Raw genomic sequence first — 15,207 nt, forward strand, 5'->3', positions numbered from 1 at the left:
GAGATAGAGAAGGGGGGGAGGGAGAGAGAGAGACTGGGGGGGAAGAGAGAGAAGGGGGGAGACACTGGGGGAGAAGAGAAAGAAGGGGGGAAGAGAGAGACAGAGAGAGAGAGAGACTGGGGGGAAGAGAGAGAACGGGGGAAAGAGAGAGACTGCCCCCCGCGAGTATCGCGGGTCCCCCCTTGTGAATATCCTATATCCTATTATGCCTATGGGGCCGCCGCCATTCTTAACAGTGCCTATGTTACTGCATCTATAGGTAAAGGTAAAGGTTCCCTTGCTCGAAGCCAGTCGAATCTGACTCTAGGGTTGCGGTGCTCATCTCCGTTTCAAAGCCGAAGAGCCAGCGCTGTCCGAAGACGTTTCCGTGGTCATGTGGCCAGCATGACTAAACGCCAAGGCGCACGGCACGCTGTTACCTTCCCACCAAAGTGGTACCTATTTATCTACTTGCAATTTCTTGCTTTCAAACTGCTAGGTTGGCAGGAGCTGGAACTAGAGATGGGAGCTCACTCCATCATGCGGCACCCGGGTCTCGAACTGCTGAACTACTGACCTTCCACAGCCTGCAGTTCAGTGTCTTAACCACTTGAGCTCTGCAATAAAAGTATAACCGTTCCTGAATGCATCTACTTTGTTGTTGGCTGTGGGTTCTGACACAGGACAGAAAGAGCCTTCTGAGCTCAGACAGGTCCAAAGGTTTCGCACATACAGATTTAAACATCTCCAGTGTAACTGGGGGCGCAGAATCCTTTTTGCTCTTAAGCAGCTGCCAGAATAAAAGGGGCACGGCCGCTTGCTCATCACCCAGGAAATTTTGAAAAATAACTGTATAGTGTGTTGTCACCGAAGAATAGATTCTTTTGAATTATGGTGCTGGAGAAGACTCTTGAGAGTCCCCTGGACTGCCAGGAGATCAAATCAGTCAATCCTAAAAGAAATCAACCCTGACTGTTCCCTGGAAGGCCAGAGACTGAAGCTGAAGCTCAAATACTTTGGCCACCCAATGAGAAGGGAGCACTCACTGGAGGAGAAGACCCTGAGGCTGGGAAAGACTGAAGGTCAAAGAAGACGGGGACGGCAAAGGATGAGATGGTTAGACAGTGTTACCAATGCAACGAACATGAAATTGAGCAAACTCCAGAGGATTATGAAGGACAGGAGGGCGTGGCATGATGTGGAGCCGAAGAGTCGGACTGTGCGACTGAACAACAGCAACAGCAAGTGTTGTCAAAGGCTTTCACGGCCAGAGTTCATTAGTTGTTGTAGATTTTCCGGGCTGTATGACCACGGCCATACAGCCCAGAAAAGTTACAACAACTAACTGTATAGTGAATAGAACAAATTTAGAGTCCAGTGGCACCTACAAAGGTTATTTAATTCTGCTTTTGCATAGCTTAAAACATCTTCATCATGTTACATGTTAATTCTCTGCTCAGCCCGTCTATTAGTTTGAACCTCACCTCCCATTCCACTGTATTTGAAAAAGTGTGTGTGCACTTGAATAGACCTTTGTTGGTCTTAAAGGTGCCTGACTGGACTCTAAATTTGTTCTACGGCTTCAGACCAACACGGCTGACTGCCTAGATCTATGTATAGTGAACAGAATGAAGTGTGAGTCCAGTGGCACCTTTAAGAAGAAGAAGAAGAAGAGATTGGATTTATACCCCTCCCTTCACTACCCAAGGGAGTCTCAGAGCGGCTGACAAACTCCTTTCCCTTCCCGTCCCCACAATAGACACCCTGTGAGGTGGGTGGGGCTGAGAGAACTCTGACAGAAACTGCTCTTTTTCAAGAACAGCTGTGCCAGAACTATGGCTTGCCCAAGGTCATCCAGCAGATGCAAGAGGAGGAGTGGGAAATCAAACCCGGATCTCCCAGATTAGAGTCCGCGCAGCTAACCACTACACCATAATGGAGGCCAGATTTACTAGATCATTGAGGAAAAGTTGTATATGTGGGATGGGATCTGATGAAACATTGGAACATGTAATTTTCGATTGTCTTATATATCATAATATCAGGGAAGTTTTGATCAAGCCTATAGTTAACTCCTTTCCAGGTCGTAATAGAAGGATACTTTTGTCAATTATGCTGGCAGGAGATAATCAAAAGTTGACTAGAATGGTTGCCAAATTTGGTTGGTTGGCTTACCAAACTAGGAAAGAGATAAAGGACAGATAGGCCTAAACCTAATTTTTAATCAAAATTCTGATTCTATTATTTCTGTATTTTAAAGTTTTTAGATCCTATTTATAATTTTAGATGCCGATATATTTTATAATTTTACTGCTCCTGTAACTGTATTTACTTGTCTTCTATTATTCTGGTCTATGACCGTAATAAACTTGAAAAATACACCAAACTGGCTAAGACCACCAAAGTTTAATTCTGGGCATAAGCTTTCACAGGACTCTTTTTGTAGAAAAAGCCCAGCAGGAACTCATTAGCATAATAGGCCACACCCAACAGCAGGAACTCATTAGCATATTAGGCCACACCCCTGACAGCACAGCTCATTAGCACATTAGGCCACACCCCCATTGTACCAGAAGTGTGGTTATCCAGCCACACCCACCTTTTGCTTCTTATTCTGTTTACCTTGTTTGTTGTCAAAACCCAGGGCCTTTTTTCGTAGCAGGAACTCCTTTGCATGTTAGGCCACACACCCCTAATGTAGCCAATCCTAATGAGTTTCTGCTGTTGGGTGTGGCCTATTATGCTAATAAGTTCCTGCTGGGCGTGGCCAACTTGGGAGCCAGCCGGAACTCTGTTCCTGTGCGCTCCTGCCCAAAAATAGCCCTGAGCTTTCAAGTGTGCGTGCAGACAAATGCTTATATCCAGAATTAAATTCTGGTGGACTTAAGGGTGCCCACTGGACTCACACTTTATTCTGTTTCTTCAGACCAACACGGCAACCCACCTGAATGTCTAGTGAATAAGCCGTGGTCTGTCCTGGGCTCCGTACTTAATTCCTTCCCAGCCCCCGGCTGCCCTGTTCAGGTGGACTCTGAGCTTCAAGCTCTGCCCAGAGACGAGATCTTTTGATTTCCAGAACTGGCAACCCCACCTGGAATTTTAATGGCCCCCTTCTCTATCGTGATGGCGATCTGAAGCAAACGTACAGCTGCAGAAACTCCATCTCCCCCGAGACATTCCTGGCCCATTCATTCCTCATCCAATTTCAATCCGGGCTTCTGGTCCAATCTTTTTCTCACGAAGCACAAAAAGCCCCCGGAACAAGGGGATCTTTTCTCCCTGCTGCCTGGCACTCAGTGAGTGCTCTGTTTTAGGCCCACAAGGGATTTCCCCCTTCGCCTACCCGGATCAACAAAAGCCTCAAACATTCTAGCTCTCTTACCTTAAAAAGGAAAAAAAAAAGATGACTGTTATGATAGCTGCCTGCCTCCCAGCCCATCCAACCCCGCCAGCGACTACTCCCCAAAATATAATGGGCTATTTATTGACTTGTAAACATGACACTTGGCAAACTGTAGCAGTGGAAAAGAGCAAGAGTCCAGTAGCAGCTTAAAGACTAACAGAATTACAGACAAGCAGTGTTCCCTCTAAGCTGAGTTCGTGTGAACTCGCTCACAGTTTTTTTAACCTCCGGCTCACACATTTTTGTCTTAGCTCAGGAAGGATGGCCCCAGAGCAAACTAATTTATGCAGTAGGCCAATCACACGGTCCCCCGAGTCTCCGCGCTTAGACTGTTAGCTGGCGATCACACGGCAATGCCACAGTGTGGCAAAGAAGCGGCACGACAAGCGTTTCGTATTTGTGATCATGCACAGTTCCGTGGAGCAGCACTGCTTTCAGTTATGTGTTTGTGCGCATGCGCTTACAAAAAACCATCCCGTTTGCGACAGAATGTGGACGGGTGCCGGATACCACAGGATACTAGTGCTCCTGCGATCAGATGCCCGCCCCTGCCCTGCGTTTTCCGGATACTAGTGCACTTTTTTACTGCGCATCTTTGGCGGGATGCCATGGGTTGGCCACGGGCACATTACGCTTCCCAGATGTTGCTGTGTGATCGCACCCCGAAAATCCGCCTGACATTCGTGCCTTTAGCATGGCAAATCCTCCGTGTGACCGGGGCCAAAGTAGAGTTTTTGCTCCCAAGACTCCACAGCTTAGAGGGAGCATTGCCTGTGAGGTAGGTGGGGCTGAGAGAGCTCTTTCAAGGACTGCTCTTGAGAGAACAGCTCAGAGAGAACTGTGACAAGTCGCCCAGCTGGCTTCATGTGGAAGAGTGGGGAATCAAACCTGGTTGTCCCAGATTAGAGTCCACCGCTCTTAACCACCACATCAAACTGAGCCCACTGCATCCTCCTAACAACCCTGTGAGGTAGGCTAGGCTAAGAAACTGTGCCTGGGTCAAGGTCACCCAAGGTCACCGCTGAGCAAGGATTTGAAATCGGTTCACCTAGCCTGACAAACTGACTGCTCCTCCACACACTGTCTCTCTTTGCTGATTATCCATTGTTGCATGGAAGCGGATCTTTTGATTTCCACTTCTGCTGGCAATAAAATCTTACTGCTCCTAATAAATTGAAAACGAATGGACCTCTCTTTATTTCTGACCAATCTGTTCCCTGTATCCCAGCAACAGGCAATTCGTGAGACCCTTTATTCCTGTCATGGGGGGGGGGACCTGTCCGTCATCAGGATTTTCTCCAGCCTGACGCTGTAACTCCCGCTTCCTCAGCCTTTCGCAAAACCGCATCCCTGTTCTATCGATCCCTCCTTCAGCACTTCTCTCTCCAAGGAATACAGCGGTGCCCAGATTTATAGTTCCCTAGAATGGCACAAATCAAAAGGTAAAATTAATTTCCTGCAGCCACCGACCTCCTGGCCGTGGGTGGAGATGAATGCGGCTCCCGGATCCCCTCCATTCCAACATCTGGGTCAATTTTGTCTTCACTAGGGCAAGAAATCCCGCTCAGCCCCAGATGCCTCGCCCCATAAGAGAACGAGCATCATTCATCTGCTCTGCTTCCTGCTATCGTGCCTCCAAGCAGTGTACCCTCTAAGCTGAGTTAGTGTGAGCTAGCTCACAGTTTTTTAGCCTCCGGCTCACACATTTTTGTCTTAGTTCTGGAAGGATGGCTCCAGAGCGAACTGATTGATGCAGTAGCCCAATCGCTCGCTCACAACTTTAATGCCGGTAGCTCACAAAGTAGAATTTTTGCTCACAGGACTCCACAGCTTAGAGGGAGCATTGCAGCCAGTGTTCCCTCTCAGCTGAGTTAATGTGAGCTAGCTCACAGTTGTTTAGCCTCCGGCTCACACTTTTTTGTCTTGGCTCGGGACGGATGGCTCCAGAGCAAACTAATTTATGCCGCAGCCAAATTGCTCACTCACAGCTTTAATGCCAGTAGCTCAGTGGCCGGTCGCCACAAACACAATAGACTCAAGCTAGGTGCAAAGTCCAAACCAAGCCGAGAGACAGTGCCAGGGGTCGGAATGCTGGGAGAGCAATCAGAGGTCTCAGGAGTGAGGAGTGGAGTCTGGCGGCTGGGACAGCGTCCGAGATTGCACGGTTGCGTCCGCACCGAGGCAGGTGACGTGCCTGCTTATAATTGGATCCTCCCTTCCCTGGGAGGCGACCTGCAAAGACTCACGGCCCCTTACATTGCCTTTGCAACAGCTGAATTCTGGCACTCCTCTGTCTCTCCTGGCGTGCCCTGTGTCATGATCTGGGCTGTGCCACCAGAGGCCTACTAGGACCAGGGAGCCTGGCTAGCAGTAGGTGAGGCTGGGCCTACAACTCCCAGAAGCCCCTGAGAGGTTTTGGAGCCAAAATTGACCAATAGGGAAGAAGAGGGCTGGGGAACAAAAGGGCTGGGGCCAGAGCAGAAGCTGTTCTTTATTCCAGAGGGCAGAGCCAGAAGGCAGGCTGCTGCAGGGAAGAGACCCTCATCCGGAGGGAAGGGTGAGTAGTCTAAGGCCACTTGAGATAGTGAGCAAGGGACAGTCTATATTTAGACGCATTAGGGCATTTGATTTCTTTTCTTCTCACCCACTTACTGTTATAATTCTGCACCTTGTTGTTTGACCTCCTATAAAATAAACCTTTCCCTTGTTTCACTCTGCCTGGTCCTCACGCCTGTTATTCGGCCAAAAGGGAGGTCTGAAGGTCTTGGGAGGGTGCTCTGGGCCTTCTCAAGGGAACCTAAATCCAGAGTGGTGGCAGCGTCAGGTGACACCCCACCTGAGCCACGGCACCCTGCGTCTGGGACAGTCAGGGGAGCTGGGTGGGGGCCATGGTCCCGTGGTGTCTCCCACTGGGGGTGCTGGGCCAGGCTCTGGACCGGGCTCTGCCACCAACTGCACCTCAAACTCCTCGCCTTGCTGCCCCTCCTGCGCAGATGTTGGGGCCTCTTCTCCCTCAGGTGCTGGCAAAGGTTCCTCTTTGGGGCTGACTACGGGGGAGGCTGGGTTGCTGCGTGCCTCTTCCCCGTCTGAGGAATTGTCAACCTCAGCTGAGCCAGGACCCATGACATCCAGGTTCAAATCCCCACTTGTACCACGGAAGCTTGCTGGGTGACCTTCGGCCAGTCACCTACTCTCAGCCGAACCTACCTCACAGGGTTGTTGTGAAGATAAACAAAGGCGTGGAGAATGATGTAAGCCGCTCTAGGTCCCCATTGGGCTGAAAGGTGGGATATGAATGAACTGAAGAAAGAAAGAAATGCTGAAAGGCCAAGGGCAGTGTTTCTCGAAAGCTGACAAAGAGAGCTGTGTTTCTCGAAAGCTTATGCTACAATAAAGTTTGTTCGTCTTAAAGGTGCTGCTGGGCTTTTGACTACTCGAGTCCCGTGATTGCTGCAATACTCAGCGATTCTCCGACTCTTTGCTTTTGCATTTCCTCCGCCCCCAGCTTGCCGGGAGCCATTTGCGCCGGTCCTGCCTGCGCACCCCTAGTGAGATCTCTGGTGGTGGCTTCAGGAGGACAGTCTGCCGAGGCTCACCCGCAGAAATGTTCCCTCCACCTGCCTGCCTGGCAGGATCCCCGGCTCCCTCTTTGACATTTAAGTACCTGCTAATGAACACCCCCAGCCCTGCCTCTTAACTACCGAGGCCGCAAGGAACACAATGAATACAAAATGAGATGGAAAGCTGCGAAGAGTCAGAAAGAGATCAAAAACCCATTTCAGACTCATTAGCGGCGCTCAAGCCTCTCTTCCTGCCTTCTGCACATGCCGCTGTCCGGTCCACGCATTGCCTGGTGCCGAATCCGCCAGTCCGTAGGGCTCAATGGTGCGCTTTCCCACCCGTTCTCACCACCCCAGTTAACCAACAGAAAAGAGCAAGAGTCCAGGAGCACCTGAAAGACTAACTAAACTTGCGGCAGGGTGTGAGCTCTCCTGAGTCACTGCTCACTTCAGCAATGACTCGTGAAAGCTCCTAGGTAAAGGTTTCCCTTCCTTGAAACCCAGTCAAATCCGACTCTAGAGATGCAGTGCTCATCTCTGTTTCCAAGCCGAAGAGCCAGCGCTGTCCGAAGACGTTTCCGTGGTCATGTGGCCAGCATGACTAGACGCCAAGGCACATGGAACGCTGCTACCTTCCCACCGAAGTGGTCCATCTTTATCTACTTGCAATTTCTTGCTTTCGAACTGCTAGATTGGCAGAAGCTGGGACTGGAGATGGGAGCTCACTCCGTCATGCGACACTCGGGTCTTGAACTGCTGAACTACCGACCTTCCAGTCTGCAGTTCAGCGTCTTAACCGCTACCCTGCCACAAATTTTGTAGATGCAATGAACATGAAGTTGAGCAAACTTCAGAGGATGGCGGAAGACCGGAAGGCCTGGCGGGATCTGGTCCATGGGGTCGCGAAGAGTCGGACTCGACTGTGTGACTGAACAACCAAAAAAAGGTGCTCCCAGACTCTTGCTCTTTTCCAACACTATGGACAGACTAACACAGTCAGCTACCCATCTTGATCAAGCTCCAGTTAAGCAGAACATTCCAAGATATGAGTTAGGGCTGTGCATGACTTGTGATGGGAATCTGGGATTCTATCGGCACATTTTAAGAATCTTGTTTTGCAGAAGGACCACGTTTCTAGGATTATGGCTTCAGAGATAAGCTTAGGCACATATGCTCCACTGTGCGGGTGAGTCTACTTTCGCAGGGTTTCATTCCCTAAATTATGTGTTATGTGTCACAAGCTAAACATGAGCCTGCAGTGTGATATGACTGCAAAGAAAGCTAATGCAATCTTAGGATGCATTCACAGAAGCACTGTGTCCACATCACGGGAGGTGGTAGTTCCGCTCTATTCTGCTATGGTCAGGCCTCACCTGGAGTCCTGTCTCCAGCTTTGGGCACCACATTTTAGGAAGGAGAGAACTTGTGACTGAAGAAGAGATTGGATTTATACCCCGCCTGTCACTACCCAAGGGAGTCTCAGAGCGGCTTACAAACCCCTTTCCCTTCCCCTCCCCACAACAGACACCCTGTGAGGTGGGCGGGGCTGAGAGAGCTCTTGACAGAAACTGCTCTTTATTCAAGGACAGCTCTTATCAGAACTACGGCTTGCCCAAGGCCATCCAGCAGGTGCAAGTGGAGGAGTGGGGAATCCAACCCGGTTCTCCCAGATTAGAGTCCGCGCACTTCACCACAACACCACACTGGCTCCACTACACCAAACCACTACATCAAACTGGTAGAGAAAAGGAGGGTATAAAAACCTACTCTCCTCTTCTCTGTGAGCCTCTTGTCTCGAAAACCTTATGGGGTCAGCACAAGTTGGCTGCGGCTTGAGGGCCCTCTACACACACAGACAGAACTCTGCTTTTCTTGGTGCAGACAGCTTTATTTTGTAAAGGCCGAATTCAAAGCTATATGCAACCCCGGCTCAATTTCCTCCCACTTTGGGGGAACCCCCCCCCCAGCTCTCTGTCCACCTCTGCCCTTGCATCCCAGTGTTCCCCCTAAGCTGAGTGAGTGTGAGCCAGCTCACAGTTTTCTAGCCTCCGGCTCACACATTTTTGTCTGCACTCAGGATGGACGGCTCCAGAGAGCAAACTAATTTATGCAGTAGCCTGCTTGCTCGCTCACAACTTTAATGCCAGTAGCTCACAAAGCAGAATTTTTGCTCACAGGACTCCACAGCTGAGAGGGAGCGTTGCCCAGGACAGCCCCTAAGTGGTCTCTCAGGAAAATCTCCCCCCCCCCCTCTGAGGTTCAAAAGCACACCGAGCGAGTTCTTGGCAGCCAGCCCTTCTGCATGGAACCCTTGTCCCTGGGAGGTTTATGAAATCCCTGACCAGAGCATATTTGGCAGGGCGTGGAAAAAAACAACTTTGTTTGGGCAGGATTTGCGGGGCTGAAATGCGAGCCACCTGAGAGATTATTTTAGCACACTGTACACACACCCACACACACAACTGGCCACTGGCTTAGATGGCGTCTTGCAAGAAAGAGAGAAACCCACAGAGGACTTGGCATACAAACATATAAAGACACTTTATACCCGTTCCGGGACCGGCTATGGCGCCATCTAGCTCAGTATTGTTTACTCGGACGGGAAGCGGCTCTCCAGGGTCTCAGGCAAGGAAGGGCATTTCCCAGCACCTGAGAACCTTTCACAGGCAATGCCGGGGATTGAACCGGAGAGCCTTTGATCACAGCACAGACGCCAAGCGCCTTTCCTTAAATGTACAGTGCTGGGTCACCGGGTCACCTAGCTGAGTCACTCTCTCTGGCTTTAAAGCCCCGAAGAGCTGCTGCCAGTCAAAGGTTTCTCCCCAAACTGTTGTTACTGGGAGCAATGCTCCCTCTAAGCTGTGGAGTCTTGTGAGCAAAAATTCTACTTTGTGAGCTACTGGCATTAGAGTTGTGAGCGAGCGATTTGGCTACTGCATAAATTACCGTAGTTTGCTCTGGAGCCCTCCTTCCTGAGCGAAGACAAAAATGTGTGAGCCAGAGGCTAAAAATCTGTGAGCTAGCTCACACTAACTCAGCTTAGAGGGAACACTGACTGGGAGTTGCCACGGGCAGGAACTGGGACCGTCTGCTTGCAAAGCAGGTATGTGCCCCCCCCCTGAAGCCAAGGCCGCTTCTCTAAGAGTTGAAAGTCAGGGTGACCAAGTGGAACCTCCAGTGTTCAGGGGCAGTATCTGTGTGAGCACCACATGCTGCAGAATACAGCCTTAGTTACAGGGTGGGGTGGGGATGCAGGAATCCTAACCAATAAAATAGAGTAACCTGAATTAACTCCCATCCTAGCCCCTAAACATAGAGGGGTGTGCCCCATAAAAAGAAGCAGGAGAGAAGAAGAGATTGGATTTATACCCTGCCCTTCACTACCCAAGGAGTCTCAGAGTAGCTTACAAACTCTTCTCCCTTCCCCTCCCCACGATAGCCCCCCTGTGAGGTCGGTGGGGCTGAGAGAGCTCTGACAGAAACGGCTCTTTTTCGAGGACAGCTGTGCCAGAACTACAGCTTGCCCAAGGTCATCCTGCAGCTGCATGTGTAGGAGTGGAGAGTCAAACCCGGTTCTCCCAGATTAGAGTCTGCGCACTTAACCACGACACCAAACTCAACACTTAGTTGAGCAGAGTGGTAAGCAATGCTCTCCCTCTAAGCTGTGGAGCCTTGTGAGCAAGCGATTTGGCTACCGCATCAATTAGTTTGCTCTGGAGCCCTCCTTCCTGAGCCAAGACAAAAATATGTGAGCCGGAGGCTAAAAAACTGTGAGCTAGCTCACACTAACTCAGCTTAGAGGGAACGCTGATGGTAAGATAGAAGTCATAAGAACCCTGATCCTCATAAACCCTCACAGAAAGCAACCCTGGAGCCATCCATCTTCAGCACTGGTCCCTATCCTTTTAAAGCCCACAAGCACTTTTGGAATTCTGACAGAGCGTGGCGGGCAAAGCCACAAAATGGCTGCCAGAGGAGATGGCGCCAGGCACAAAATGGCTGCCGCAGATTACCTTCAGTGAAAACCCTCATGCTGTGATGGCAACTGTTGCCAAAGCAACCTTCTTAAACATCTGTAAAGTAAAGGTAAAGGTAAAGGTTCCCTTGCTCAAAAGCCAGTCGAGTCCGACTCTAGGGTTGCGGTGCTCATCTCCGTTTCAAAGCCGAAGAGCCAGCGCTGTCCAAAGACATTTCCGTGGTCATGTGGCCGGCATGACTAAACACCAAGGCGCACAGAATGCTGTTACCCTCCCACCAAAGTGGTACCTATTTATCTACTTGCAATTTCTTGCTTTCTCCAAGCTAGAGATGGGAGCTCACTCCATCATGCGGCAACTCGGGTCTCGAACTGCTGAACTACTGACCTTCCACAGCCTGCAGTTCAGCGTCTTAACCACTTGAGCCACTGCAGCTCCTTAAACATCTGTTGTTCAGTCACAGCTAATCAAATCTCCATTAGCCAATCAGAGTGCTTGCTGGGCAAACGCCCCACCTGGCCACACCGACTTTCTGAAAACACTTGGTGGGCACTAGGAAAGGGGTCAGTGGGTGCCACGTTGAGGTCCCCTGGCCTGTCGAAATCTTATAGCACACTAAACCTGCCCTCTCCCAGCACCAAAGACACTGCAGTGGGGAGCCTGTGAAGACAAAAGGGATTTGGCCAGAGTGTCCCCTCCGCCCTCCACAGCTTCCTGCTCCACCCCTCACTCCCCATCAGGGCAGCAGATAAATTGGGGTGGGGAACCCTCTGCTGGCTTGAGTGCCTCCTCTGAGTGTGAAGGGAACTGGCGACTCACTTGATGGGGAAGACGAGGGTTCGGCGCTGGTAAACCGCCCTCTCTGAACTTCCTGAATATGACCAGGGGTCATTCCCTGCAGGAGCGCACAGGAGCGGAGCTCCCTCAGTAAAGAGCCCAGGGGGCGGGCACATGCAACAAGCCCCGCCCCCTGCTCCCAGCAGCCCTCAGTCAGAGCAAGAAGCAGCCAGGTAAGCTGCAGAGCCCCCCCCCCCCGGTCCAAAACAGTCCAGTGGCACCTTTAAGACCAGGTTTTATTCAGGTACAAGCTCTCCCTCCTCTGCGAGGACCGATCTGCACGTTCCCCCCCCCCCCCCAATACCTAGCAATCCAAAACAGTCCAGTGGAGCCTGAGTGGGGGGTGTTGCCTTCTGACACACTTCCAGTGATGTCAGGGGGTGTGGCATATGCAAATGAGTTATGCAAATGAGTTATGCTAATGAGCTCCTGCACCTCTTTTTCTATGAAATGACCCCTGAATATGACCTTTTTTGGCGCCCCTCAAAACAGGACGGGATCTGTTCCATGGGCGGTGGCGCTTCCTTCTAGCGTGAGGAGCACTCTCTGGAGCAAGAGGCTCTTGCAACCACAGGAGGGTCCTGGGGGAAACACTCCCAGAAGCCGAGTGGCTCACCCGGATTCACTTGGAGGCGTGCCAACAGTGTAAGAATACGCTCTGGTACGGAGCGGCTGCCCGTTTTTGATCATTTAGATATACAGGATTGGATACTCAGCCTGTGCTCATTACCTTGGAGGCTTCTCTATATACTAAGTGCTCGATGCGGCCTGCTGAGGAAGAATGATCGAAACGAAGAGTGAAATCCGGAGTCTTCGTAGTATCATCTTTATACTACTTAATTAATACCCTTTCTATATCGTATCACACGATTATGCTTCTGTATTATATTTTGTCCTCGTCTTTGTAATTTATTTGTCAGTTAATATTCACTTTGTTACTTACTTGTCGTAGAGATGTGATCAGCATTTTCTCATATGTTCTTGAGCGTTTCCTGTCTGCATTATTTATACCGTGTGTTGCTGTTCTGTCACCTGGACTCAACCCATGACTTTGACGCCTAACCTCCACCCTGGAGTCCTGCCTGTCCCATCCCCGTCCCCCACTGCTGGCTTGTGCTGCAGAGTTTGGGAGCCCCGTAGCCATAGACTCATAGAATGTTAAGAGTTGGAAGGGACCTTGCAGGTCATCTAGTCCAACCCCCTGCACTCTGCAGGAGCCAGTTCCAGAACGGTGGCCCGCAGCTCTCTCCTGAAAGCCCTCCTCTGCTCCGCCCCTTGGCTCCCCTCCCCTCCGCTCCCACACCTGTCCCCATTTTCCAGGGCAGCTCCTCGGGACTTACACCTCCGTGCCGACTCCTGTGCCAGCTCCAGGCGGTAGATGGACAGGCGGTTCACTCCCCCGCAGATGTTGCTCTTCTCCCCTTTGCACTCCATGTTGCAGTCGGAGTCGCTCACGTTGACGGCCTGGATCTTGTGCCCGCAGTAGCATTCGGCCCCAAACTCCAGACCGGCGTAGAGGTAACCCCTGGAGAGACAGAGAGACCACAATTCATTCGGGGGTGTGTGGGTGTGAAGTCCAGCTTCTGGGCGTGACTCTTCACTTGGGATGCCAGCTTGCAAGCGGGACCTGGGGATCTCCCAGAATGACAGCTCCAGACTACAGAAATCAGTTCCCCTGGAGAAAATGGATGCTTTGGAGGGTGGGGCTCTATGGCACTGTGCCCCAGTAAGGTCCCTCTCCTCCCCTAGCTCCACCCCCAGATCTCCAGGAGCTTCCCAACCTGGATCTGGCTTTGGGCTCTTTTTGTAGCAGGAACTCCTTTGCATATTAGGCCACACCCCCTAATGTAGCCAATTCTCCAAGAGCTTACAGAGCTCTTCTTACAGTAGCTACTGTAAGAAGAGCTCTGTAAGCTCTTGGAGAATTGGCTACATTAGGGGGTGTGGCCTAATATGCAAAGGAGTTCCTGCTACAAAAAGAGCCCCCCCCATCCCCTGCCAGTGGCCAGCGGGGACCTAGCAACCCATTCAGAAAACCTTCTCCTTGAACCCCGCTGCTGCAGAACTTGGCTGAGCGGCTACCTCTTCAAATGCGCTGACCAGTCTACCTCTTTTACACATATATCTGCTATTTTGACATATTTATTGCTTCACAACTGTTGACCTTACAACCCTAGCCTCTTATGTTGTTCTGTCTTTGCACATCTTCATCATGTTACATGTTAATTTGCTGTTCAGCCCCCCCCTGCAAGTTTCAACCTTACCTCCCATTCCAATGTATTTAAAGAAGTGTGCTTTGCACAAGAGAGCTCATCCCTTGAATAAAACTTTGTTGGTCTTAAAGGTGCCCCACTGGACTCTAAATTTTGTTCTACGACCTCCACACAGAAAACTCAGCACATCAAGGAGAAGGTTAGTCTAAAATTCTTCTCCGTAACCCAGGAACTCAATTTGATGTTTCTGAATGCACAGTGAGGTCTCTAGAACTGTACTCAGCTGGACCCTTTTGCACCCTCTGGCACAAACCTCTCGCACGGCAAGGTAGTCTGGACCACTGTTCCCTCTAAGCTGAGTGAGTGTGAGCTAGCTCACAGTTTTTTAGCCTCCGGCTCACAGGTGCCCTCCCGTTTTCTGTCTCAGCTCTCCCTGGCTCACCAACTGTTTGCTATCTTATGCTTGACCTTGTAGATGCTCCAGCTGCAGTTTTACTCAGCTGGGAATGTTAATGGCTTTTCACTTTGCCTGCTTGCTTTGCCCGCACGCGCGAGATGTATCCATTGGCTTATGCTTACCGGGGGGGGGGGGATGTTTGATTCTAGTATAAGTCAGAGGCCCTAGTATTGGCGTCCATTCCTGACACAAGCTGTACACGTGTCTCTAGTACTGGATTTACCAATAAACGGTTATCTTCTCATGAAGCCCTGTGTTGCGTAACCTAAGGACCCTGACATGCGGTCCCCGCCATCCACTTCATGCTTCAGCTGCTGTGTCCTGCCTTTCTTTGCCACTGGTTTTTACCCTTGCGCCATTTTACCATAATTTTGTACCCTTTTCATATGACAGAGCAATAAGATTACAACATGCATCCGTTGGTAAAGACATGCCAACATGGCACAGAGAAAAATATGGTCACGAGATTACGAGTCCAAAGGCCATGAAATGCAGTTTTTTTCTCAAAGCGAAGCTCTGTGGTGTGAAATTGAACAAACTGGGACCGTCCTGGCTGAATAGGTGCTGGGGCTCAGGCCCCAGACAACCTGTGCTCAGTACCACAGCTTTGCCCAAGAGGATGCAACACAGTAGAAAAGAACACGTTCAGAGTGAGTTTCTCCTAGGCACACCAGACCATAAGTAGCCCACTGGCTATTTTAGTTTTGTTTTTAAATTGAAAATGTTTTTTTTAAACATTTTATTATTATCGGGTTATAACAACATGTCCAATATTATAACA

The 15,207-nt window shown here is 50.4% G+C and overlaps 1 protein-coding gene across 1 annotated transcript in view; it reads right to left on the bottom strand.

Moving 5' to 3' along the window:
• WSCD2 (WSC domain containing 2) overlaps nucleotides 1–15,207 on the bottom strand; it is a 64,434-nt gene that overhangs the window by 23,356 nt on the left and 25,871 nt on the right. Inside the window, exon 3 of the mRNA XM_015413258.1 lies at nucleotides 13,097–13,281. Within this exon, the coding sequence (XP_015268744.1) occupies nucleotides 13,097–13,281 (185 nt within the window). The remainder of the gene's footprint in view (nucleotides 1–13,096; nucleotides 13,282–15,207) is intronic.

The sequence above is a fragment of the Gekko japonicus genome, unplaced genomic scaffold (assembly GCF_001447785.1).
Source record: "Gekko japonicus isolate JY-2015 unplaced genomic scaffold, Gekko_japonicus_V1.1 scaffold10, whole genome shotgun sequence".
In the NCBI taxonomy this organism is placed as follows: domain Eukaryota; kingdom Metazoa; phylum Chordata; class Lepidosauria; order Squamata; family Gekkonidae; genus Gekko; species Gekko japonicus.